The sequence below is a fragment of the Trachemys scripta genome, chromosome 15 (genome assembly GCF_013100865.1).
Source record: "Trachemys scripta elegans isolate TJP31775 chromosome 15, CAS_Tse_1.0, whole genome shotgun sequence".
Lineage (NCBI taxonomy): Eukaryota > Metazoa > Chordata > Testudines > Emydidae > Trachemys > Trachemys scripta.
Window position 1 is genome coordinate 8,173,627 of NC_048312.1, and position 23,934 is coordinate 8,197,560.

At 41.8% G+C, this 23,934-nt stretch overlaps 1 protein-coding gene across 5 annotated transcripts in view; it reads right to left on the reverse strand.

The window, feature by feature from the left end:
- The window catches only part of RILPL1 (Rab interacting lysosomal protein like 1), a 37,345-nt gene that overhangs the window by 12,358 nt on the left and 1,053 nt on the right, over positions 1-23,934 (reverse strand). For all 5 annotated transcript variants that reach the window (XM_034790672.1, XM_034790668.1, XM_034790670.1 and 2 more), the window contains exons 2-6: positions 23,111-23,261; positions 15,575-15,693; positions 13,888-14,106; positions 4,056-4,228; positions 2,152-2,244 (exon numbers count right to left, since the gene is read on the reverse strand). In XM_034790672.1, the coding sequence (XP_034646563.1) occupies positions 2,152-2,244; positions 4,056-4,228; positions 13,888-14,106; positions 15,575-15,693; positions 23,111-23,261 (755 nt within the window). The remainder of the gene's footprint in view (positions 1-2,151; positions 2,245-4,055; positions 4,229-13,887; positions 14,107-15,574; positions 15,694-23,110; positions 23,262-23,934) is intronic.

Here is a 23,934-nt window from a genome sequence, read left to right on the forward strand (position 1 = left end):
TGGGCAGGGGAGCTCTATGCTTAGGATGACAGCCTGGGAATTTATTAAAATGTGAAAGGAGTTTTTGAAAGAAGGGAACAAGTCAAAACAGGTTTAACTTTTACTACTGTTAGATACGGGTGATTATAAATTAAAAGGCAAGATGATAAAGAAAGATCTGAATTTGTCTAGAAGTTTTCCATTTGATAGTTGCCAGCTGCCCAACATATGTTCCAGAGCACTCCAGAAAAATCAGAGGAAGAACCCAACGAGACAGCCACTCCAAATATCCATGCTCTCCTGCCATGACTCCCTATGCGGCCTATGTATGTTAGAATCAGAGAGCGCCAAAACTAAGAATGTCCAGTTAGCATTGCAACAAAATGTGGTCAGTTTACAATTTTGTCCCGCTTTTGCTCAAGATAATCCCAATCCACAAGTTGCAGTCACCACTATATTGGTTATGTGGCCATTCCCCACAAATGGGGAATCAAACTAAATAAAGTGAAGGATTAAATAGTAATACAGGAACAGAACATTTATGATGGAGATGAACATACAAGATAAACCCACTAGTCCAAACATGACATGCTCGTCTCATAAGTGTTATAAAAGTAGGGCATCATAACCATAATCATGAGGAAAAGTAATCAAAGTGTCAAACTCAAAGTGTAATTTTCAAATATAAAATAAAGGGTCATTGAAGCAACCAGTCTGAAATATGGCCCGTTCCTATGCACTAATAGCATGAGCTAAAGCCAACTGGAGTCAATGGAAACACTCCAGTTACCTTTACTGGAGTTTGGATCAGCCCCCAAAATCAGCCAGTGGAAGGCACTAGGTAAGTGCAGGCACTATTTTTATATGGAAGCTGAAGGTTATATGCATATAGGGACAGGACGGGAGAGTTTTGCAACTAAATAAAAATGTGGCATATCCAAATAGTTTATGCATTGTTAAAATAGTTACACTATTCACAAAACATGAAAACTTCTTAGTGGGTTCAAAAGCTAATATTTGGAATAAAATGGTGAGAGTGAGCTGACAATAGATAAACTGACAAATGAAGTGATTCAAAAATTTGTTTTTCTAATCCTTTCTGCACAGTATTATTACTTACACCCCACTACAGGGGACATGGCGCTTTACAGGTCAGAAAAACAACAGAGACAAGCCCCCTCTGACAGGGTGCATAGTAAGCAAAGAGTTAACTCTGTGCTTAGACCTAATGCAGGTGTTCTGTATACAGCTAGGTGTGTACAGGGAAATGGCAAGGCTTGAACCTGAAGGCTCAATCAGATTCTCAGGATGTAGGAATCTGTAAACATGGCTACTTAGTAGTGGGAAGGGAAGGAGACTGAACTCCAGACCCAGCTGTTATGTGCTTGAGCTTGTGTTTCTTTCGTAACCAACACATTCTACCGCTCTCAAGTGTGAGACCTAGAGGAGGCAACTTGCTGACATGTTCCCATTGCTGAGTCTGCTGTCTCTGCCCCAAGGAGTTTACTATCTAAATGTAAGCAAGCACATAGGTGAAAAAGTGCCCAATTTTACATTCCTAGTGCACCCTGATCTTACATTGGGCTCAGCTGCAATTTGGGGTGCCCAAGGAATGCAGGATCAGGCTTGAAATAGGACCACAGCCCATGGCGAGAGACCAGCGGTTCACTTTCATATGCAGACACAAACAGCCTCAGAGCCTGACAAGATGGTTCCAAATAAGAGCCGGAGTTTCTGTGGCTAACAGCTTGTTAGCTCATATGCTGTTACAATCCATAACAACATATGCTATTCTACTCAATCTGAGTATTATAACAGTACTCAAGAAGGGACTATTAGAATGTAACACTCAGTTTATCTGTAACCATAAATGCAAGTGCACAGAACACTTATTCTCCCTATTATGTGTGTGAAGGGAACCGGTCAGAGATAGGAAGTCACCGAGAATTAAATCAGCACTATGTTCTGTTTTGTTTCAGAAAACCTCTAAAATGTATGTTTATAATACTGTTTATTATAGGATTATTTCCAAAACACATGTGCATGTGATATCACTAAATGAAGATTAATGGGGTTGGAGAGGTGGGGGGAGAAACCAGAACTAAAACCAACCCAATTACCCCCCCAAGAAACATGCCCAGTTCAAGATCATTGGAAGAGAATGCTACTTACAGTCGTTTGATTCCAGATTCTGGCTGAGTTGAGGTTTTTGAATTAATTATGGGTGTAGGTTGAGGGGATCTAGTTTCTTCTTCTGTTTCCTCACTTTAAGAAAAGAAAAAAAAATACAGTTAAGTTCTAGTTCTTTCATTATTCTGGAGAAATTTAAAATAAAATTTGAAGGAGTTTTGTAAATTAAAAGGAACTAAGGGCCTGATCCACTGCTGATGAAAAGATGCCCTCTGACTTTAGTGGGTTTGGATCACACCCTGAGTTTCATGAATCTGAACAAGCTTTGTAAACTGAAAGGCTGATTCAAACCCATTCAAGTCAGTGGCAATCTTTTCATCAGCAGTGGATAAGGCCCTTAGTTTCTTTTAATTTACAACACTCCTTCAAATTCAAGTGACCAATGTTAGAAGAGGAGTTCTATAACTGTCACATGAGGAGGATTTGTAGGGTTAATCATATGCAGTGAGTGCCATTAAAAAGGTCAGACTTCTGTGTAAGCTTGAAAGCTTGTCTTGCTCATCAACAGAAATTGGAACAGTAAAAGATATTACCTCACCCACCTTGTCTCTCTACTATCCTGGGATCTGACATGGCTACAATACTGCATATATTAAAAAACTTAAACATTCAGGTAACCCAAGTACCTGCAATAGCTTCTTAAACTCGGAAGAGGACAGAATACTGCTGTGCCGCATACAGCAATCCCTGGAGAGCGACAGGCTGAGTTTAATGGATCCCACCATTTATGAGAGGAAAACTGACCGTGTGATTTTAAAAAGTTCTGTAAGTGCTGGATTGACAGCTCAGGAGTCCCCGGTTTAGTCAAAGAACAAGTGCAGCATGGGGAGCAGAAAGACAGTCTTCCCCCTACTGATATACCTCAAATGACGGTCTAAACAGAGCTCCTGTAGGGGAGGCTAAGCTCTCCTGTCTTCAAGGCCCATTCAGTCCTTGGCCTCTATGAGGGGACTGGAAATCACTGGCATGCTAATGGAAATGGTCACGATAATTTTAGGATTTTGGCACTTCTCCACTGGGTGCTGAACTGCGACCATAACCTTGCTGCCTTTGGGCCACAGAACAGGTATCAGATGCAATACATTTTTGGCACTAGCCATGTGCTGAGGAATAGATTTTTGCCAGTGACCTAGAGGTGTATCCAGTCCCAGGGACATATAGACCCTATATAGCTTTGCTGAGAATGTTAAATGAGTGTAAGTAAATAAACTGTCGCTACATGAAATTTACAATTTTTTTTTTTTTTAAAGAGCTGATTGAAAGAGTTAGGGTGTGCAGAGTGGGTGGTTGTTTTTTTATTGTAATTTCAAGCCAGATTTTGTTCCACAGGTATGGAAAAGATTTATTTGTTGCTCATTTGAAAAAAATTTAAACTAAGATTTTTGGTTGTTGGGGTTTTCAATTCCCTTCCCCAGATTCTCTCCCTCCATTTTGCCACTAAAAAAGAAACAGAGGAAAGAGGGAAAGAAAATTAAAAAAAAAAAAAAAAGTGCAAATATTTCCATCTTTGTCAAAAGGCCATTTTCTGATAGATATAAAAATAAAATTAAAAAAGAAAACCAGGCACTAACAATTTCTTTCCCTTTTAAAAGTATGCATTTGTTTGCAATTTCTGCTATTGAGAGGTCACAGGTTTTGGGGAACATTAAAATTAAACCAAACTCCTCCCAAAACTTATTTGAATTTTCACCATGAACCAGATTTTGGAGCCATCTTTATTTTGTCTTAGGGAAGCCAAGAATCCACTGCCATTTCTTAGAGACTATTTAAGCGGACACTCACAGTTTTTAGATCCAATCTCTGGTTTCCCTCTATTCTGTGCCTCTCCAAGAGTAGGACAATGGAGAAGGCAGAGGTAGCAATACCAACAGTGGGAGCCAACACACCTCTTATAATATAAAAGCTCCTCCTGCAACAAAAACACTCTAGACTTCAGTTCATTCCGCTCGTGTAAGACATCCCGTAGTTCTTGTAGAGTAAATCTTGGACGGTTTGGATCTTTTAAATCCAGAGCCATCTTCTCCGATTCAGAGAGAAAGTCATCATTGTTAGGTTCTGTCTGGAGGATGAAATACAAGCTTTAATTAATTCATTGAGCACTCAATAAAGGCTTAACTTTTCCTTAGAGATGCAATTGAATTATCCATCTCTATTCTTAATATTATAAGAGCCATCAACCATGTTAGAGGAGTGCTACAGAAAGCCAAACTACTTTTGCTTCATTGCTCAGGTTTAATAAAATCCCCAGCAAGAATAATTCAATGGTAGTCATTTTTTAAAATGTAGGGCCTGTGTTTTGACAAAGGCCTACTTTCCACAGTTTTTTAAAGATAGTTAATCAAATATTTTAAAATAAATAACCCTTGCTGTGTGGCTTGTTTAGTATATTTTCAATCATAAAGAGACGCTTCTTGAGACGATGTTGCAAGTTTCCCTGATTATATAATAACCTACTACATTAACGCCCTGGCTCAATTGACACCTCTGATGTCAACACCAGTGAACCTGAACAGCTGCAAAAAGGAGATATGGGGCGCTCTGCACACATCTGTGTATTCCCTGTGGGTAACAGTAGGGTTGGCTTTTTTATTTTTGAAATAGACCAGTTACTCCCATCCTTCTTCTATATAATAGTTCTATGTAAGATTCACTCAAAGTTAAGAGATTTCTCCAGTTTTGGTCCTGGAGCCTGTAGATGTTCTGTCTCTTGTATTCTAATTTCTGCAGAACTTGGACCGTGATCTACGCAGGTGGTTTCTCAGACCTGTGTGGAGCCCTACCAAAAATCAATAAGATTCTGCGTGGCTCTGTTTGCAGGGACGTGGCCCAAGGGACTACAGCACAGAGAAGGAGAAGAAAGTCACCATACACGATACTGCTGCTGTAGTCAGTGACATCAGGTGGCCATATAAAGCAGAGTAAGCGATATGGAGAAAATACAAGCATGTTGGAAGGGTGTGCTTGGAATCTGGATGTTCTGCAACACAACTGAGAACACTACGAGGTCTGGGAAACTTCCAGCTGTAAAATAAATGTTGGAACGGTGCGTGCAGCAAAGTACATTTGAAACTCAATACTTGTTGCAAGAGCTGATGGGGTGCCAGCACATGGAAGCAGTGTCACTGAATGGGCTGAGAGAGAGACATTATTTACATATTTGGGCCTAATGAAGATAAGCAGGGAAGAAAGTAAGCTGCCCACCTCCCAAACTGGATTTTAAAGAGATACCAAGAGAGTCCAAGAGTTTCCTGGCTAGGTCACTGGAGTCAGGAGTCTGTTGGTGTTCCAGTGGCATGGAGGCTCCTAACTAGGTATTTTATATTCAAAGTATAGCCACCTAAACAGAGATGTTCCTTTCAACACTCCAAATGGAAAAAGGCGGATCAAGATCTCATTTCCCAGGGAAAGCTTCTCTAAATAAGATGCACCCCCATTTAGGGCCAATATAATAAAAATAAATACTGAGCACTTCTGTTCTAAAGCATAGCACTACAGAGCTTCAGATTTGACGTTGAATTGATCCCCAAGACCCTACAGAGTAGGTCAGTATTATTACCTCCATTTCACAGACAGGAGAACTAAGGCTACGTCTACACTGTGCACCTTACAGCGGCACAGCTGGGCTGCTACTAAGTGCTGCTGTAAGGTATGCCACATAGCTGCTCTTTGTTGGCAAAATAAAATCACTCCCAATGAGGGGCAGTAGCTTTGTTGGCGAGAGAGAGCATCTCCCACTGATAAAGTGCTGTCCACTCCGGCACTTTTTGTCAGTAAAACTTCTGTTGGTCAGGGCTGTATTTTTTTTTTCCACGCCCCTGACTGACAAAAGTTTTACCAGTAGAAGTGCAGTGTAGACCTAGCCTAGGGTACAAGAAGAGGAAGTGACTTGCTCACAGAGCGAGTCCATGTAGAGAGAGTCAGGATTAGAATTCAGGAATTGCTGGCTCCCGTCTGATACTCTATCCACTAAATTGCACTGCTTGTCAATGTCAGTCCTATAGGCCATACGTAGTAATAGGGAGTATAGGCTCTAGTAGAGCTAGTTGGAAAATTAAATCCAAACTGTTTTTGCAGAAAGTTTTATATATTAAAATTTTCCAACCAGCTCTAGTTCCCAGGAAACTACCCATGGGTTTAATTGGTATTAAACTCGTTTGATTAAAAAAGGAAAAGGCCATTTTTATAACAATTCAGGAAAACTACTGGCTTCTAGAGCCCGCCCTCTAGTTATGAAACCTATCAGTAAAGCAGGTTATCTATTTATACCACATTTAAAACAAGGTGGTAGCAATTTTTCCTCTGTAAAGCACTACAGAGTGAGATTGATTAGAGTGAAGGCAATGTCAACAGCAGGTATATACCACTGAAAGCAGATAGTCTACATGCTCCTATTATTGAGAATGCCATTTTCTAGCACTACAGGGAATATGCAACCTAGGGACCCCCCCCATTCCTGAAAACACAACTTTATGCATCTGAGTAGTGCTATAGAGTTCAATGGGATTTCTCACATATTTAAAGTTCAGCACATATGTACCTGTTTGCAGGATCAGGGTCAAAGTCTCCCCACTGTCACTGTTACATTGATTGAAATAACATTCTCTCCATTGGGCGGGAAGGGGGTCTAGTGGTTGGAGCAGGGAACGGGAAGTCAGGACTCCTGGATTTCATTCCCACCTCTTGCTCTAACTCACTGTGTGACTCTGTGTAAGACACATAAGGTGACTTTTCCAATAGTGGCCTCTAGTTTGGGGTACCTGATTTTAGGCACCAAGGGCCTGATTCTTCACAGGTCTCAAGGTCTCACAAGTTTCACTTGGGAATGGTGGGTGCTCAGCACTTCACAGGAAAAGACTCTAAGCAGCTAAATTTGGGGACCCAAGTACTGGGGCATCCAAACACAAGCCACTTTTGAAAGTACGAGCCTAACTGTCTCCATCCCTCCGCTCACCCATCAGCAAAATAACCTTCACCCTCCTCCCAGGGCTGTGGGGAGGGTTAGTTAATGGAGGTTTGTAGAAGTGCAAACTGGTGCTGCAGAATATTCTATCCAATGTCCTGCAAGGATGGAATAGCAGCTTGACTGATGGCTGGTCTCTGTTTGTCAGATCCTTACTATTCAATTAGGTTTTCTTCTTATCACAACCTAATGTCATAAGATGGATACTATGGAACACAAAACGTTCAGAGGAAATCAGAACGTAAATGCTTTTCCATACAATTACACCCATCTTGGTCACATGCATCATTTCAAAGCCCATTTCAATTCTGTTTACTTCCCATCCCCTTCCCCAGATACGCCAGCTTGTCCAGGTCTCATCTAAGTCAGCAAAGACTGACACACACGTAGCCAATGCAGCTAAGTTTACTCAGCCCAAGCCAACAACCAGTGCTAGTTCCAGAGAAGGCAGTTATTCCAGCTTTCTGCTTTCCACTGCAATTACTGCCTAACCTTCGCCCTGGCAGAAAGAATGGGAACGGCCGTAATTAGAAGAGATGCCACTGCCATGAAACTGATGAGTTACAGCCACAAGAAGAAAGCATCCTTTCTCTCCAAAGACTGAAGACACTTTCACGCTTGCTGGCTCAGGGCCTAGGCCTGTTTACAAAGCTGGGTCTCCCAGCTGAATTAACAACAAAGAAATCATCCCTTAAACGATTAGTACCAAGCTCATTCAATTCATTAGTAAAACACTGACAGTCACTGTCACTTTTCTTGACGGGAGGGGGGGGGGGGAGAGAGCAGGACACCCCAAACATCCTTACATGCCCCTATTCACCTCTGTTTTCTCACTTATTTTCCTATCTATTTCTCCGCTGCTTTCAGTTTCCCTCTCTCTGCCTGCAGTCTTCTGCTAAGGCATTTATATCGTGCTCGTGACTGGACAGGTCTTTGCCACCTTAGAGGGGAAGCCAATATTTTAGCTGGCGTTAAACACTCAATAGGAAAATTCTTTAGAACACTGGTCCTCAAATTGCTTCAGACCATGGACTACTTAAAACAAAAGTGCTCCTGTGTACACCTCCCTGCCCAGGCCCAGCATCTCCCCTACAGCAAATAGAGAACTTCGTTATATGGCAAAGTTCCATCAGGACACCATTAAGGAGACAAGATGAAAGTACATTTGCTCTAATGGGATGGATGGTGCTGCTTGATCCTTCATCCCCACTGCATGTCCTTGTTGCTTATTTCCTCTGTGCACATGAGTGTAGGACTTCACCTTGATTCAGAATTACTCTCCTCTCACTAGAGCAATGGGGGATGCAGACAATCTCACCAGGTTACTTTGTAGTTTGGTGCTTTGCATGTTTCTGCAAATATTTGATCACTTAGACTCAAATTTACTTTCCATGAGCATCTGTGCTAGTAATACTCCATTGCACAAATGTTAATAGGAAGCTAATGCATGAATAGGGCCAATGCAAGTTCATTTAAAACATGCCTACAAATATTTACAGTCTTGTTTGATAGCATTATCCCTGGTCTGTTCTTGACAGATCAGTTGAACAATACCATAGCCACTTTACAGACTCAGTCTTGCTCCCGTTAGCATCAATGGTGCAGGTTCACAACCTCTCCTCACTTTTATGGGTTTGTAACCAGCCCTTAGCATTGTTCATTCATGCTTTAATTCTGAACATTCACAATTAGTTTAGTGAATGGGAAGATGGTCAGTTGTTAGAGAAATGATGCGCCAACAAAAAGGACAGAAAAATCTTGTTAATCCCTAGGATGCTGGCATCTTCCAAATGGTGAGTGAAATTAATCAGACATTCACTGGAATAAAATGATTATTAGATATGGGTAATTTTTAAAAGTCACAGTAAGTGTCTCAGTTATGTCGTGGTCAATCTGGATTTTTAATATGAGTTAGGATCATTATGCTTCATGATAAGAGAGTCACCCAATGGGTGTTAGGAAGAAGATTTTGCCTAAGTGCTGTTCAATTAGCAATTTACTATCTTCTTGTGCATGTGTGTCTGATACAAAGATTTTAACAGCATGAATGGATGGGGACACCATTAACCAGTGGCAAAAATCACTATGTTGTTATTCAGGTCATCCCAAATGAGTACTGCTAAAATGTGTACCTCCCCACTCCATCCCTCTCTTTATTTTCTATATGCCACGTATGTTACACAAATACTGCTTCTAGGAATGTGATAGTGAGTTTCACAATTGTTTTTTAATTGGGACTGTATTTTGTATTCCTCTGCCTGTAAGTCCAGGTGCTTTGTGAATATGAGTCCCCCTGTACAGGGCTCAGATTACACTAACAACTCTTAAGAGTGACCCACAAAAACAATTCTGTGCAGAATAACGTGACAATTTCAAGTCAGTATCTCAGGTCCTGCCAGGGCTAGAAGCATTGTAAATAGGGGCGTCTCCCTTGCCATTGGTATTCTGCTAAGCACAGGACTGGCCCGAGTCTCTGACGAGGGAACATTTAAAGAGTCCAATTTGGTGCAGTAAAAGGAAGGTGGAAATGATTGTCTTGACAAGCTGTTATTTGTAAATGGCAGCTGACGCAAGCTGCTTAGAGGTTTGGTGTGTAGGAAATAGTCCCTGGCGGGCTGGATTAGTGGACAGAGTGCAGATGATGCAGTCAAAGATGCAGGATATATTTACCGCATTGAGATCATCTCCATATAGTGTGTGCATGTGCACAACACACACACATGCACACACACACACACACACACTTTATTCTATATTTGTAGTCTCCCAGGGGTTAACTTGTGTGTCTATCAGAAGTGACCATTCCTGTTTGTGGGTTCAAGACACGTGGCTCAGCCCCTAACTTTCAGTCATAGATATAAACACAAGTTGCAGGGGAGTTTCCCCCAAGACCCGTAACCTCTCCAAGAGTGCAAAGGGTCAAGTACATCAAGTGCTCGGATAGGTTTATAAACGTTTGGCTGCAGGGCAGCCTATTTCTCCAGCTTAGTACCTGGAAAGCTGTGTGCTATTCCACTTCAGAGGGCATGTGCCAGTTATCTGCTGAGCTGTTGCCAAACACCACACAGTAGTGTAAGCAGGAAGTGACCCAGGGAACAACAACAGACCCGAACAGAAACGTTAAGGTATCAGGTATATAAAATGCAGGCAGGTAGTACTCACTTTGGAGATATCTCTATGCCAATAATTGACATAGATTACAGTAGCACAGAGCCCACAACTGAGATTGGGACCCTACTCTGCTAGATGCTATATAGAGACAGTCCAAACCGCTTACAAATGGTTAAATTTACTGTGAGAAACCCCTCCCCCCCAAAGTTTGTAGCAAGATGACACAATTAAGTTTTTAAAGGTATGTGTTAACAAGGACTAATAGGCCATGTGCACTGTAAATCCAGGAAGTATGTTTGAAGTTGTTTTATATTAATTATGCAGGTTTTTTAAGACAAAAATGTTTATTTCTCCTCAGTCACTGCTGGTAAACTGTTCTGTTGGGGTTTCTATTCTAATGCAGATAGAGAGGTAAATATTCTATGCGCAACTTCAGTGGCAGTGACTGTAATAAACTACACTGCCCCTCTGTAGGGTAATAGGCCCCACACTGGCCATTATTAGGACTGCAAATTCATCTGCCTGCAACAATTGGATACTGATAATTGAAGCAATACATTACATTCAAGCCAACAAAGAACAACATGAAACATCCATGCAGGGTACTCAGAGGGCCCATCTACAATAAAGCTACAGCCAAGTCAAGGGGCTGTGTTACAATGTGCTTCTAATCTGTGACAAACATGGTCATCTACATTACATATGTAAACCAGGTCCTCCACATCTGCATCTCTGTCTCTCTCATCTGAGCTGTAGACAGGTTAAGTGATTTGCCCAAGGTCACCAAGAAGTCTGTAGTAGCACAGGAAATAGAATCCAAGTCATCTAACTCCCAATCCTGTGTTTTAGTCACAGCTTCTCTTGTCTCCCTTTAAAGCCAATAAGCGGATGTTCTTCAGACACACAGATTCCTTTTCCTTCCTGTGAAGGCTGTGAAATGAGCTGAGTTTGAAGTTTCTAGACAGTCAACTGTTTAAGTTATGCAAGTGCAAAAGATACAGGGTCCAATTCTCCTCTTCCTTGCACCAGTTTTAGACTGGTAACTCCACTGAAGTCATGGTTTATACCAGTATAAGAAGTGAAAGGAAAGTTAGGCTCAAAGTACAGTATATTCCTTCCACCCTCCCCCAAACACACATTCAGAAAAAGCCAGACCAATGGAAAGTTTCTTCCCAAAAAGAGGAATTGTTTTAAAAACATGGGGGGAAAAAAGCTTTAGAATGGAAACTGGAACTCAACCATAACTATATGTAACACTTCTGCTTACTTGCCACAAACGAGTGGCATACAAGAGATTTTTAACTCCCACAGATTTTACTGCAGATTTTTAGTACAGTAACTTGCAGGCCTATGAAAGTGGATTGGGGAAGCCTGGGCAGTGATAATTGATGCTGCTTCATACAGAGCTGTCATCTGTAGGAACTAGATATGGGGCAAACCCAAAACCCCAGATCATAACACCTCCCACAAAATTTGGGAGGATTCAGAGCAACAAAACTATTAGAGAAAAGCCTAAGCCACAAAGAAACTGAAGTCTCTAACTCCCAATAAAACAAAGCGAAAGCCAGGGGCCAGAAAGTCAGACCATCATTTACATCTCCATAGCACCTTTCCCTCCAATGTGCATGACAGTCATACAGTACCTCTGACGTGGGGTGGAGGGAAGATGCCTTCTGACACACTGCACAAAAGTGAAGTGTATGGGGAAAAGAAATTTTAAGCCAAGGACACCAGTAAAAACCCTAGGTCTTAGATGTTCTGTTCCTAATGAGGCCAACAGAAATTCCCATTTCACTTCAGTGAGACTAGGCATAGGTTTCAAGCCTCAACATCAGTAACCAGCTTCTCCTCCTGTGATACTTTCAGGTCCACGTACAAGTCCTGGAGCTCTAAAATTTCCACCTGTCCTGCAAGTGAGGGTGGAGAGGGGGTTTAATGTTCCAGCAGGCTGAATTCCACTGAATAGCAGTGTCTCTATAAAATGAAGAGACCTCATCTACTGCAGAACATGGGGACTGCTACTGCACCAAAACATTTCACAGACCAACAACAGTATCACCTGTGAGACCCATTGGGACGAAAATTAAAACCTCTCGTCAGCCACTGCATTTTGGAACACTAAATATTTTAGGATGGGGAAAAAACACCACTACCACACAAACACAGACTAAAAACAGCACAACCAAAATACTGGCTGCCTTGAATATAAACCAACAGCTGACACTAGAGATATTTTGGCTTGCCCGAGGCGTATTTAATACTGCTCTCACAAATCAACTATTTGTCACTGTATCTGGAGGATTCTGTGATCTGTCATGCAATCAGAAAGTCACACTTCCTGTGATGCACAGGACAGCAGCTCGACGGGTTGCTAAATGCATAAATGAGATTTTCTTATTCAATATAGAACTATTCCATCACTGAAGAGTGCCATCAGCACAGTGTATTTGAATGAACAGCTGCCACAGCTACAGAAAGCTAGGACTGGCTACCTGTGGGCTGCAGTGTTCCCCAGCTGGCTACCCTATGAAGTTACAAACACGTGGTATTACTACTTGTTGTGTTAACTGGAAATAAGACATCCTAACACAGACCCTGCCATGGCCTGGATGCCTCAAATGCACATCAAGCATTTACACTGCAAAGAATGAATAATAAAACTTTATAGGGCCTCCCTGGTTCTTCAAGTGCCTTACTAAAGCTGGGTAAGTATTATCACCCCCTCCCCACTTTATATATAGCAAGACAGAGGCCAAGAGTTAAGGGTGCTAGCTTTAAATCTAGCTAGCACAGATAATAGGATAGATTCATAGATTTCATAGATTCATAGATTCTAGGACTGGAAGGGACCTCGAGAGGTCATCGAGTCCAGTCCCTTGCCTGCATGGCAGGACCAAATACTGTCTAGATGCGGCAGCATGGGCTAGCCACCTGAGTACAAGCCCACCACAGAACTTGGACACATTCAGGTTGCCAGCCCATGCCATCCATCTTCACTACTATTACCTGTGCCAACTAGATTAAAGCTAGCTCAGGTATGCCTACCCCTACTACAGTCACACCTTCACCTGCAGTGTAGATGTAGCAAAAGTGACGATCAAAACTATGCAGCCAGACCATTAGACTTGAGGAATTCCTGGCTCCCATCCCATGGTCCATCCACTAGACCACACTGCCTCGCACTACAATAACAGTCCAAAGATACTATAGTTTTCAACAGCAGTACATCATGACTTTGTAATTATCTGTGAGAATGGATGGGTCGACCTTTGGTTCTTTCTAGCTGAATGTCCACCTTTATAAATGTAACTCTGCTGAAACATGCAGCTGCTTATTGCCAGTGGGCTGGGTGTTTTGGGAGGGACATGAATAGTTGGAGGTTCATCACATGTGAGAGATTCTGCACTGCTGTTCAAACTGATGCCTGTAAATTCTGGAGAATGTTTTGGTCACTAAGCAACACAGAACTTTAATCCAGATTGCTACTTATCCCAGGGTCCAGTGTCACAGCTGTATCAGGTCATCTGATCAGAATTCCCATTGAAATCAGAGGGGATCTACACTTCAAATCCGATGGCACAATATACCCTGGATGTGCAGTTGTCCCATGGGAATCACTTGCTCAGGGAGAATCAAGTGCCTCTTACCTTTATTTCTTCTCCATTTTGGCTGTGCTCCCCCTGTAGCTTCTCTCTCAGCTTCCCAAGCTCTGCCCTCAAAGTGCCCATCTCCTGTTCCTTGGTTTGCAGATATGCTTCCAATTCCACCTTCTGCTCAATCAGCGCTTTCCCTTGAGCCTCAACTACTGTGATTCTGTGCCGAAGGTCATGATTAATTTTCATTAGCCTGTTCTGTTGTTGTTGCAGCTGCCATAAAGTGACACAATAAGTATGCCTCCATTAAACCAGGGTAAATTAAATCACAAGTATTAAATTAAAGAACTAGCAATAGGTTCCTGTTGTATTTATCTTGAAAGATCTCCTTTATTTCACATTCATTTTTAACCATTTAATTAATCTGCTACAGTTGCAGTCTCCACAATTGGCTTTCAGAGTAAATGGAGATTTTTTTTCTCCTGCAGCACAGAACATTATCCTCCAGGCACATCCAGCTTTTCAAATGCTACATTTTTCTTTGGAATCTATTTCAGCAAAGCAAGGTTCAGGGACTGGGTGTCTCATGGGATACTGGATCAAGCTTTGACCTAGATTGGAAGCAGTCAAGGTTATTACTGTCTGATTAGTATCAATCTATGTACAAAGATGCCAGGATTGTCACTCTGAAGCCTGTTGGGTCAGTGTGACGTGATGGAAATAGCGACAAGCATGGTATTAGCATGAGAGCTTGTTTTGTTTAGAATATCACCAGTTTCAGTCGTTACTGGGTTTCACAGTCTCTCACTGTCCAGTTTTTAAGTTCTGAGCCATTTTTGGCTTTTTTACACTTTATGAATTACATCTGCATGACAGCACAAGCTTTCACCTAATTACTTGTACCGTGGTAGTGCTTAGAGGACCCCAACCAACATCAGAGCCACACTGTGCCAGGCGCTGTACATACACGTAGTTCGAGACAGCCCCTGCCCTGCAGCGCTTACCATCTCAATAGACAGGACAGCCACAGGATGGAATGGGGAACTGCGGCAAAGAGACATTCTGTGACTTACTCAAGGTCACAGTTTGTGGCAGAGTCAGGAACTGAACGCAGGTCTCCTGAGTCCAGTCCAGAGCCTGAGCACAAGCCCGTCCATCCTCTCCTTGATGACTTTCTGGTAGTGTATGTGAAATGATGTAGTGGTTTCACTCCGTTTCTAGGGAGCAGGTGTCTGCATCACAAATAGCACCCCAGTGGGGCTTTCTTGTTGACCGGCTCAGCAGAGAAAAGCAAAGCTTAATGGGCCATGCAGCCCTCTCCTGTCCAGAGCTGATGCCTCCAAGGGCGAAGTTGGGCTATGTGGGCTGCATGGAAAAGTTTGCATTGCTTAAGTGGAGATTTTCTAAAGGCTTTAGAGGAGTTAGGTGCCCAGTTCACACTGAAAGTCAATAGGAGTTGGGCACCCAATTCCCCTTTGGGCCTATGAAAAATCTGCTCCCCTGTCATTCTTGGTTTCCAGTCATGCCCACAATGTGCTAGGTTCTTTCCAGACACAGAAGAGGGTTTGGTGCCTGCCCTGAAGAGTTCACAGTCTTTTTACCTCTTCTATAGATACACAGAGGACTTGACTCTTCAGGGATAATAATCTGGCCATCCTTCACAAGCACTAAATTAATTTAAAACTGGTCATAAACATCTGTGTGGTTCCTTCAAGGGGGGGGAAGAGCAAGAAACACTTACTGCCTCCACATCCTCATTTTTAAGTCCCAGTTCCCGGTCCTTGGCTCTGATCTCATCCCTTTGTTTATCTACCACTTCCTTCAGCTTCTTCATCACTTGCCTCTCCCTCTCCGACATTCCTGGTTTAAAGAACACAAAACAAAGAAAATAAACTGAGAATGATCATGACAATGGGGAGAAACATTTGGGAAAGGCACTGGACATAGTCTGATTCAGCCAGCAAAGGGGGAGAGGTTGTTGGTTAAATACCTTGGATAAAGAAAGAAAGGTTATTTAGCCAATATACTGGATCCATGGATGATGGGAAAACAGGCTATACAGTTCACAGGGCGTACCACAACATTGAAAGTGATGAATATGCTTCTGATATATTTATAAGCAAATGTATGTAATACCATTACTGTGCTTCTATATGATATATCCAGTGGTGATGTGTATGTACTGATCCCATGGATGAATGGCCTGTAATCTAGTTAGCACTCCCTAAAAGGAGTTCTATTTAATGAAGAAAAAAGTTCTCTCTGGAGTGGGAGATGGCATTTTGCATTGGCAAGATCTATTCCAATTTTATACGCATGCCACTATACAGGGACCTGAACTAACATTCTGCATCTCCATTTCTAGTTTCCTAGATCCTGCAGTCCAAAGTCAGAGCAAATTTAACAGGAGTTTAACCTGAGTTAGGATCATGCCATATGTGTTTTTTCCATTCTAACTTCTTCTCTCATTCCATTGTAGTGATTCAGATTTAAAATAATTACACTTTACAAGGGGGAAAAAAAGATAGAATTCCCTTGTAAAGCCTGTTTGAAGTGTTGTCAAAAATCTCTCCACCAATACTGTTTAAAGATTAACAAGGAATTAAGTTAACTTGTAGTTTGACCAACAATTCATTAGGATAATATCAGAATCACAAAACTGGAAACTCTTCCCCCATTAACCACCTGTATGGAGAGACGTTAGACCACCTAAGGACTGCAGTTGTGGGCAGTATAGCAACAAAGAGAACAATAGCATATTGTCCTGCTAATGTAACCAAGTGTTTAAGATGGTGAGGTTATAAATTCATTACAATTACTTCACAGCTAATCATCATCCTTCTACAGAGACCTGCAGTTTGATATTCTTAACAGATCGAGTAAAATAATTTTAAATTGTATCTAATACAGATACATAATTCTGTGCCAGTGAACAGGTGCCTGGGGCTAATGGGCTATTAACAGGAACACTGAAGATGCCCTGGCCAAAGTGCAATTTAGTGGTTAAAGCAGGAATCTGGGACTCAGAATCCAGGGTTCTTTGCATAGTCCTGCCACTGACTGGCTGTGTGACCTTAAGCAAGGCACTTAACTGCTGTTCCTTAGCCTTCCCCTCTATTAACTACAGATTATAATAATTTACTTACCCCAATGGGGGAATTGTGAGGCCAAATTCAAAGCCCTTTTTAACACAAGTCTCAGTTGAAATGTGCTGTGTAAGCAGATTTACCCACCTTGGGGTCGCAGTGTCTGTTCTTTGCTCTGTACCACGAGCTGACTCATTCCTGACTGGTTTTTCCTTTTGTCACTTGGGGTGTGAGTAGACCCCAGTCCCAGGTGACACAAACTCCCTCACCCCAAGTCAGAGTAGAACCCTTTTAAGAGCCCTGCCCTGAAGAGCACTGACGTTAACAGTGCACTAAGAGCAGGCAAGAGCAAGACAAACCTGAAAGAGACAAGTGGGTGGAAGAGAGTGAATGATTCCACTCCCCTGCTGGGAGCCTGCCTTTGACTGCCAGTTTTTCTACAGCTTGCAATTTGGAGCAGGTGCAGGTTCCTAATGAGGTGCAAAAGCACATGACTGCAAAGGGGGAGAGTAGCAGTTCCCCTCTACCACTGCAAAGGAAGTCAGGAAGCTACCTGAGCTATGCAAAAGTAGAAGAAAGGTAATTGCTCCTAGAGCATTGGAGGGAGGAGTGGTAAATAGGAAAAGCTATTAAGTTGTTTTAGAGGGTGTGTTACTGTCAAGATCTATAAAGCCTTTGGAGTGACTCATGTTCATGGTGAGCTTATTTGTCTTATATTTCTTTTCTTTTATTTCTCAATAAACTGCTTAAACCTGCTAGTCCTACTTCTGGGGCCTGATTCTCACTCTCTCTCTCCAGTCTCTAGTGCTTTGCAGGAGAACAATGATTCTTATTCACTTCAGTGGGTGTTACTGGTATCCTGCAGGGAAGAGAAATGGGCTCCTGGACTACCAACTGGTTTCCTTTTCACTACGTCTGCACTCTCCTGTTGAAGCACACACCTGGGGAGCTAGGATGCTGTGATCCTATTCCCAGTACTGCTACTGACTCTCTGTATGATCTTGGGCAAGTCACTACACCTCAGTGTTTCTGTTTCCCGATTTGTAAAACAGGAATAGTATTACAATGCACCCCTGCTAACTTTTACAAAGGAACAAGAGCCCCATTACAAATGAGTAAGTGAACAAGCCAGCATAGCTTAGCACTGTGTGCTTTTACACAGGTATCTTGTCAACAGTAGTTCCATTTTATGGATAATGCTTCATAGCCTGCTAGCAAATATCAGTAGTGTTCTGTGTGGGCACTGGGACTCACCCATACGGAGCCAGTTGCAAGATCAGGGCCTAAAACACCTGCCCTTAAAAACTTTCCTTCAAAGTACAGAGGGACTAGCTGTTCTAAAAAGCAAGTTTCTCCCATACCTAATTCATGAGGAAAGTATTTGAGATTCATAGCTAGTAGGTGCTCCTTTCCCCCTCCTCTTTTGTTTTCCTCTTTAACTCTTGGTGAATATGGAAGATTTCAGATGTCTACACAGATCACTGGGCTTTTTTCCAGGACAAGGGTGGGTGGGGATGTTTTTGTTCCACAATCATTTTACTCCTCTACATTTTTCTTAAACATGCAACGAGTGCATTAAGTGTGAAATAATTAACCCTGAATGATTCAGAATTGTGTATCTGCAAGATGTTAAAATGGCACACCCAGCTGGTTTCCCTAAGCACATCCCATCAGCAATTTCCTTTGGATTGGTGTGGTTGACGCATTGTTCCATGGGATGGTAAGAAAGCAAGCAGTTTAAAAAAAATCTTGACTGTTTATGGTTAGGGACTCTGTCTACTGATGCATTTGTAGAGCAGGGCACAGAGCCCACAATATAAATACTTAATTTAAATATACTGCTTGCCCCTACATTTGCAAGAGGATTTTAATAGGAACTGTCTAGATCATGGTTAAGGGTTCTTGACTTATCCTGTTAGGAAAATGATGAATAAGGGCTTGATTCTACTGACTTCCTTGGGAGCAGGGTCAGGCCCTGTCTGAGTTTTCATCAAAGGGATTAAGGATCATGGAAATTAAAGATGTAGGACAAGGCTTATGAGATCATTGAGGATGTCTCCATGCAAGTGCAGGCTACAGTCTCCAAGAAGGAGTTGTCTGATGTTACAATACAATGCTTGAAGTCAGATTAAAGATCCAAATATGGGATAGGACAGGTTCCAGGATAAGCAGACGCAAAATCTCATCTCCTTCCTGGTGATTGTGGGTTCTGATCCTGTGAGCTCCAGGGCAGCCCACAACTCCTATTGCCTTACTAGACTGAGCTGAGGTTGCTCTGCACATTCCAGGATTTGGCCCTTAGGCCATATCTCTAAGCAGAAGAATTAACTTGACACAGTAATGCTTTCTTTAAGACTGTAGATTGTCTCTTACCTGAAACTGGTCTGAGTAACTGGGAACTGAACCAAACCAAGTCCCCACCCAAGTCTGATTTCAGGATCTGATGAGAAGTGGAGAGTAACTGAGTGTCTTTAGAATACATACTTGAGAGGTTTCTGTGATTCTTGTTTGTTGAGATCTCCTGCTTATTGTACCCATCACAACGCTGATCTTACCTGAGCTGGCAGGATGTGTGACCTCCTGTCATGGCATCTGTGCTGCTCTATAAGCGGAGCAGTATATCTGTATGCCCTCTCTGACGTGCCCTGGGCCAGATCCAAGGTCTGACCTCGGACCAGTGGGGGTTACACCAGGGATATGGTCTGTTCAGTCACTGGCGTTATGCCAAGTATTAATTTGGTCTCATGAGTAGGAGTCACATTTTTAACATTGCAGCTGCAGCCCAAGATCCTGCTGTATTTGCTTAGAATTCTGTTTTCTGCCACACAATTTTCATATTAACCTTGCTCTGCTTCTTGCAGGCCTCTGCTCAAACTCCCAAAGACCAGGGGCTCACGCTTACTGCTGTTCTGTCCTGCATACTTTAAGGATGAGTTGCTACAGGCCATTCTTCAAGATAAAAGAGCTGCCTTATGGAACAAGGCCACGAGAAGTATTTCACTAGGTTTCCCTTTAATTGTTTGAGCACTCACGGTGTGTTTATTCAAAGTACAGAAGTCCTTGCTCCAAAGGACCCCAGTCTATATAGATGCAGAGTACTAAACATTATTATACATATATGATACATAGGTTCACATGTCTACCTTTCTGTTGCTGCTGAATATTTCCTTTAAATACACTCAGTACGTGGGGGTGGGTTATTATTAATACTGCATTTGTCATAGATTCTGTGATTTTCCTAGAATATCCATGATGCTGAGACAATGGGAGTTCTGCAGGTGCTGTGACAGTTGACGACAACTTGAACCAATTTCCCTGAGAAACTTGAAAGCTGCCTGTATAAAACCTGAGTGGTGTGGGAGACTGAGATGCATCAGGAATGCTCAGAATTAGGGCTCATCATTTCTCATGTCGTCCCAGGGGTGGGGAATCAAATTCTGTGATTTCTCTGGGTTTGGAGGGTAGCAGAGCTCAGACAGCTAGGTTGAGACCCACTGCAGTTCCTACTGCCTTTGCTGAGAGAGGGAGTTTGATCCTCTTCACACTGAAATCCCTGGCAAAAATCCCATTGACTTCCATGGTGCAGAATCAGGCTCAGAACTAGGAAAGCAGCATTGGAGAAGGGATGGCAGCCTCTCTCCTGCCTGTCACCCTTCACAGCTGCTGCAGAGATGAACCCTGCTTGTCAGGAGAGGGGTTCAGGACTACTATAAAGTGGCTTTAAGCCATTGTTATTGCAAAGGAAATGCAGATTTTGATGACAGTACTGTGAGCTGTCACTCTTGCCAATTTTATTTACTATAAATATGTAATTTTAACACTTTTAGTCTCTCCTTCCATGAGTGACTGTGACTTCAAATAACCATTATTGATATTCATGTGGCACCTATGAGATCCGCTCATGGGCCAGGACACCCATGTGTTACAGGTTGTGCAATCACCAAGCAAAGAGTCAGTTCCTGCCGCAAAGAGCTTACCATCTAGATATATGACAAGAGAAGACCGATGCAGCCAGAAGAGTGCAAGGAAACAGTGACCTCGTCCTGGGCAGTGGTCTCAATATGACCAACCAAAAGCCCTCATTATCACTGAAAGACCTCACAGAAGATTTATGTTTTCAGGAGGGATATGAATGCAGTGGGGTGCAGGAGTTCCAAGTGTAGTAAACCGAGGTTACGTACATTCAGATACCACAGTCATTGCCAGGGATTGAACCTGAGCTCTTAACACCAAAGCCACAGGCCTCTGCCGCTTGAGCTAGAGAGGGCTTCTGTAGTTATCTGCTGATTAAGCAGCAGACTGTTAGTCCCTGAGACCAGCCACTAGGAGACATGATCACGCCTACTACATCATGCTAGGGTGTAAAGATTAGAACCTGATTACAGCTACATGAACTGAGCTTTGGGACTTGGAAAGCTGCATCCAGCAACTCACTGTGTGTCTGGTTATTTTTTTTTCTACTCTGTCAATCAGTTGCCTTTAAAATCAAGCGTCTGTTTCAGTGTTTCCTACCAGAACAAATTAAAACTTTAACATGATGTGCAGTTCAATCCTGGTCCCATTTGTTAACAAGCAAAATTCTCTAGTGGGAATAGGCATCAATAACTCCCATGTCAGACATAAGGGATTCCCAGTTAAGATCATTGTTAATCTATATCAGTTTGAGTCAAATTCTGCTCTCACTGAAATAAATGAGATGTTGGCACTTAGAGTATTTGTGTTCTCATACAGTTTTTTTCTGTCTCTACCACACAAAGTAAAAATAACCTTGAAAAGCATGTCTGGCACCTGCTTGGCTATCTAAATTCAAGAGTTATTACTGTATTTAAATACAAGCATATAAACTGCACTGAGCTGGGTCACCCATTGACATGTTTTTTTTCCAATTTTTTCTATGACTCATCTTTATTTATTTCATATTCTGACACTTTTCATGGAATCAATAGTCCATTAAATTCTAAGGAAATTGCAAAAATTAGATCAAATACAGCCTGTTACATTGGAAGAGCTGCATTTATTTTAAAGAAACAGTGATCTTGAGAGGGTAAGAGATCCTTTTTTTGTAATATGCCATTAACACTCTTCTGCAGATCAAGTACAATGATACTCAAGTCTAAGGGCTGAATTCAATGCTGGTGAAGCAGGTGCATTGGGGAGGCAAAGGGTTAAGTGCCATTAGCCACTAGTAAGTGCCTGGCCTTTACAAGGTCTCAAGATGAAGTACTGTTACTTTTAAAAAATATTTTTAAATTAGCAGAATGTTTACTCTGATCTTTGATCTGAGCAGTTGTACTAACAGGCTATGATCCTGCCTGTGCAGAGACCCAGTGAAGTCAACATGGCTCCAGATGGGCACCAGAATCTGTCCACACAGAACCAATTGCAGTATTGGATTGTGGTTCAGGACCGTGATCAGATAATCAGATTTCTGCCCATTTAGTACTGTGAGAGACAAAACCTCCCAACTAGCCTTAGAACTTGAGAACTGAGATGAAGCAAGTGCTTAAAGTTACGGCTCTCTCTCCTTGGTGCTTATGGACTGTCCTGATTATAAATTTAGCCTCACTCCCAAAATAAAACTCATTATGAGGCCTGAATTAGTGTTTAATTCCTTCCTGTAACCACTTCCCCCTCTTTGTGCATTTTATTGAGATGGTTTCTGAAATTCTGGCAAGACATCTGAGACCACATGGTGATTTTTCAAAATATGAATTCCCCCACCCCTGAACGCTGCATGTTGTGGATTAATTGGTATTCTGATAATTCAGCAGAAGGGAGCCTGAATAATTGCTTTACAATCAAGTATGCTGAATTAAATGCCCAAGTGTGAATGCTGATTTGTATATTTCCACACTATCATACGCATACAATTATTAAGTGGTTAGATCTATCTATATTTAAAAAAACTTCATTAAAGGAAATTCTTAACAAGCTGCTATCCTCAAAAAATGTTATGTTAAACCAAAAGAAAACTAGGTTTTGCTTTTTTTAAATTTTCTCATCCATACAAGTGAATAACTCTGTTCCAGTCTTTATTTTGTTTCCAGAATTTATTCACAGCTTTTGTATCCCGATAAAACAGACCTGCAACAATCTACAGGAACAAGCTGAAATGTACAATCAAGACACTTTGATCAGGGATGACTTTTAAAAAAAAAATACTATCACTGAATTTCAAATGTTAAACTTGCCTTCGTGTTTCTGAAATTCCTCTTCTGTGAAATTGATGTCTTTGTGCGACAGGTTTGTCATCAGCTGTTTGTTCTCTTCCTGAAGCTGAGCAATTTGGGTAAGAAGATCCTGTGCTTCCCCTCTCCATACATCCTCCACCAGTTCTAATTCCTAAAGTAAAGCCGGATCATGACATAACGTTAATGCTGTAATATATACAATCAATAGCCTTTGACCAAAACTATTTGCAGAATACACTAGCAATTGTCCTCTAAAGCTATCCTTTTATAATAACACTCTGAACTTCTAGCCAAGGACCTCAATGATTACTCCCCTTTCACAGATAGCCATATAATCTCTGTATGCCTCAGTTGCCTTTCTCAAGGTCACAACAGTAGTCCATATAAAAGGGACAAATTGAGGCCAGATCCCCTGAGTTCTAGGCAGCAGACTCAAAGTGTAGTATAAACACACTGTTCACAACACTTGTGAGGTCAGTTAGTGGCAGAGTTGGACATGCCTTTTTTTTTTTTTTTTTTTTTTTAAGATCACAATGTTCCATAACAGTACACTTTAGATTAGTGATGGTGCCATGTATGCTACTGTAGAATATAGAGGGTTTTTTTTTCATGTTGGAACCCAGAGCTCCTGTTACCCAGGCTTCTGTTTTAACCATGAACTTATGCTTCCTTTTTCTTATTCTAATATACTGTAATCACATTTTGCAGTGTTAACTATACAGAGAACAGCAAAACTATTCAAAATAGCAACTACCTTTATTCAGGCCACTTTGTGTCAAGAGCAGCTGTTACCAATTCCAGGAAAGGTCAAATTAGGATACTAA